The following is a 4,253-nucleotide window of genomic DNA, read 5'->3' on the forward strand; positions in this document are numbered from 1 at the left end:
GAATCTTGCTATCACCAGACACGAACAAACCCAAATGATTGATCGAATCAGGCACCAATAAGTGGTTTCAAAAAAAGACTTTGTGTTATTTGAATATTGATTCTATTTTTCTTTCTCAAACTGTTAACCGTAGCAGGGTACATTCTGCGCGTGTGTATACTACAAGCTCTGGAAAGAGTGCTAAAAATGGCCAGCCGGCTCAAACTCCTAGTTTCCAAGCAAGCCAAGCTAAAGCCCAGAGAAGACCCGAAATTGTGCCAAAAACAAAAAGTGGAGTGCAACACGGTCTCAAAACACAGCCCAGCGGACCAAATAGTCATAAAATCTGGAAAGATGCAAAGCGAAGTACACAAGAAGTAGAATCTGGGAAGCTTTGTCCAAGTATAGTGAGTGAGGTGAAGGAAAACGCAGCAGATGTGACTTCGGTGTCTGCAAACGAGAAAGCACAGGTTGGTGGGGGGATGGCTTCGGCAAGAACTTCTAAATACAGCCACCAGATACGCCGACTACACGACGGTTGTGAGTGGGATCTAATCATAGCAACAGTGGATGATATGAGGGCAGAAGGTGTTGCACTAGACACATATACACAGTGGGCGACCATATTGGCGTATGAAAATTTGGGTCGATATAAAAATATTTTGGAAATATTCGATGCATTGAAGCGAAAGGGATTCGCACCGGAGGAGCTTGCGTATAGTGCCGCCATCTCCGCGTGTGGAGAAAGAGGCCAATGGGAAAATGCCGCGGATTTATACACGAGAATGAAGCGCGATAATATTTCTGGCACGCCAGAGGCACACATCACTGCCATAGCTGCGTACGAGAAGGGGCGGATGTGGAAAGAACTCATAGGCGTGGCTGAGGACATCCGGAATAACACACTCGTCGTCAGCGATACCAATACGAATAACATTGTCATGTCATCAGCATTGCTACGGCATTTCTACAAGCAAGCCCTGGATGTGTTCAAGGTAATGGTTTCTTTAGGCCATTCACGTGACGTACGAACGTATAGTATTGCGTTAGAAGCGTGTCAGATAGGGGGAATTAAAAATAGAGCCATCGAAGTGTTCAATATGATGGGCCAGGAAGGTATACCACGTAGTGCGGCGACATATATATCGGTTGTGAGGACGTTTATGAAGACTGAGCAGTTTGCAGAAGCCTTAGAATGGCTGGATAGTGTGGAGAGGGAAGTTAAAGACATCCCGGCTGATGTATACGTGTACGCCATAGCGTTATGCGGGAAGTACGGGCAGTGGAATAAGGCTATGGGTTTGCGCTATGAACTGGAACGCGTCACTGCGGCGACAGTACCGCAGTATCGGCGTGTTGAGAACGATTACAACGGTGCTAGACCTTGAGTCTTGAGTCTAGTTGTCACTTATGTGAGAGTTACTGGAGTCGCACGAAGTGTTCTGGAACCGATAGTATCGAATATGTTGTGTATTGTTATCTTTTGTGTGGAGATATACGCTAATAAAGATTGCTAGGCATACAGCTAAGATTTTAATCGGCAATATGTGGCCCAGACTTGGTTTTCGATGGTATTAAAAGTTGGTTGTGGATCGTGTGAGAAACAGCTGTATTTAAAGCTTGCAGTAAAAGTTTACATTTATTCTCGCGAGGTTGTATGCGTCCAATACCTCTGACACATCGTGACTTGAGCGGTTCTTTTGCCCTGCTAATATGAACTTGCGGCGATCACTTCGCACTGAAAAGTACTATAAAAAATATGGAACCACTCTGCCTGTAAATTGCGAACCCTTTAGACAACCAAGATATATTTAAAACATTACCAACGCAAAGATTCGTTCCTGAAAGGAGTGGGTACCAATCAGGCCTAATACTATCAGAAAAGTCCCCAAAACAAACTTGTGAGGCTGTGCGCCTATGCTTGTGGTCCGTGACGCTGTGTCGCTGTGACTTTGTGAGTCTGAGGTCTCTGTAGACTGTGCAAGAAGTGTGAGATGTGTCTAAATAAAACTAACCCCTAAAATCATAAATTTAAAAGCTTCTTTTGACTTTTAAAACCCTAGCTTTTGACCTCCGGACGTTTGATAGTTCGACCTATTTTCTATTTTATTCTTATTCCTTTTCTAGAGGGTCATGTTTTAGTTAAATAAAAATGGTTTAACGGGGTCCAAGTTGTTTTAGTTAAATATAAATGGTTTTTAGACAAGGTCGGGAACGGGGTCCAAGTACTTATAGAACGAGCCAAAAAAACCCCCTCCCAAAAGAATTCACATATTACACATATTTACATATCAGTCTTCTGTTATGTATTTATCATACTGTCAACGCAGTTTTTTTTATTTATTTCATTTTTTTAGTAATCCAGAGATCTGAGAGCTTGTTGTAAATTCTATGTCGTTTATTATGTTGAACTAGGTTTGTTCAAAGTAGGATTCTGGCCGATTGTCCGAACCAAGATTTGAAAGAAAATGATGACGGTCCTCAATTCCTCATCATACATATGAATTGTGATCAGGCGATGTATTCCCCAGGAATTCAATCCAGGTCGCTAGACGCAGTGACCCCTGGGACCAGGAATTACCGAATCAGGATACACAATTCTGTACAGATCTAAAGTTTCGATAGATATCAAAAAATAAAATGAGTATGTACCGACAAACAAACATCCTACCGAGCTTAGTTCAATCCGCCCTATTTCTTGTTGTGAGGACTGGGGGACTTCAGTCCACTCTCTGGGGGGCTGGGGCCTGGGGTCCTGAGGAGTGGGGACTGGGTCTGGGAGTCATAAATATGGTTCATGTTCACAGTCCTGAGTACCGTACACGACTTCACAAATTCACGGCGGCCACGCACAAATTATTTATGTTTTTTTTTATAACAAAATACAAACGAATACAACAACAAATATTTTATCCCCCCCGGGCCCTCTCCCCCTGCTTTTTTTGTTCTTCCGCCTTTATCATCTTCATGTGTCTATTTATACTTTATCGAGACTGTGGCCCAAAATACCACAACCGACTTGAGCGGACTATCTCATCTCTACTCTGAGAGATGTCAAACATACTGACTTATACTGAGAGGGGGCAAGCCGGTCAGCCGAAGGCCCGGGGAGACCGAGAGAAATAGTCTGAGAGAGTATATATAGCCGGCTGGGCCCAGAGTGGGCGGAGATCCTGCGGCCTGCGCTCAACCGCCCAACCGTCTACTGAAGTTTTGTTTTTGTTTTTAAAAAAGAAAAAATCTCGATTTCAAGTCTCATGACTTCGTCTTCAGGTATTTATTTAGCCTCTTGTATCGTATGTATTTTAAATTTTTAGCCTTCTTCTGAAGTTATGTACCTACGTCACACGTCAATACGATGATATGACTTTGTCTGTTGCACCGTTCAGTGTTCACTGTTCAGACAACCTGTCGGCTGCCGGCCCCGGGTTCTGCATTTTCAAAAATCTATTTATTAGAGGATTGTCGGATTCTGATGTTTTTTCCGACAAAAGAAGGCCATATTTTTTTCGAATAAAAACGGTTTCCTATTGGGTGTTGATATCCAGTGCTTCTGTATGCTTCTTTGATCTTTTTTAAATTTTATTCACTACATACTGTGCACAACTGGCCAACTGCACCCGGCACGGCGAAATATATATTTTTATATTATTGTATTTAAAAGATACAGGCACAAGGTACCTTGGTGCAAAACTACACTTCTAATCTGCATTCACCGTATCAGACCGCTACTTTAACATAAAGTGATCTGTTCTCGGGGTTCTAGATATCCAAACATTATTCATTTCTGTATAAACAAAATAAAATGGCTTTGAGCAACAAAGATGAGGCGGAGGTGAAGGCTATCAGAGATATGCTCGACGAGGGGGATAACCAGCTGAACGAGTTATTGGGTCAAATTCCGTCTTCTTAGTAAGTCAAATTTGTTGTCTAAAACTTATTACACGTACACATACCTATGAATAGATTTGTAGATGTACCTGTTCATTTGAAATATTTGTATCTGTAAATGTAGCTGTACCTATTCAACCCAAAGCATGAATTTTATTACCGTGAAGGCTGCTTGCCTGTGTTTCGCAACGCTTATTTTATCACTGAAAGGTTGTAATTTGTCTTGACCTGATGCCAAGTCTCTTGAGGAGACCATACAGGTACATGTTTAAATTCATACCACATGAATATACCGTGTATATATGTAAATACATATATGCAAAAGTAAATAAACACACACAAACATACACACACAAACCTCACTCACTCAAACACACACACAT

At 41.9% G+C, this 4,253-nt stretch overlaps 1 protein-coding gene across 1 annotated transcript; it reads left to right on the forward strand.

Annotated features, from left to right (window-relative positions):
- The first annotated feature begins 132 nt into the window (after positions 1-132).
- Positions 133-1,535, forward strand: SARC_09167 (hypothetical protein). The gene has a single exon (XM_014296825.1). The coding sequence runs from the start codon at positions 462-464 to the stop codon at positions 1,365-1,367; it is 906 nt and encodes a 301-aa protein (XP_014152300.1). The 5' UTR covers positions 133-461; the 3' UTR covers positions 1,368-1,535.
- Positions 1,536-4,253: the final 2,718 nt, after the last annotated feature.

The sequence above is a fragment of the Sphaeroforma arctica genome (assembly GCF_001186125.1).
Source record: "Sphaeroforma arctica JP610 unplaced genomic scaffold supercont1.900, whole genome shotgun sequence".
In the NCBI taxonomy this organism is placed as follows: Eukaryota; class Ichthyosporea; order Ichthyophonida; genus Sphaeroforma; species Sphaeroforma arctica.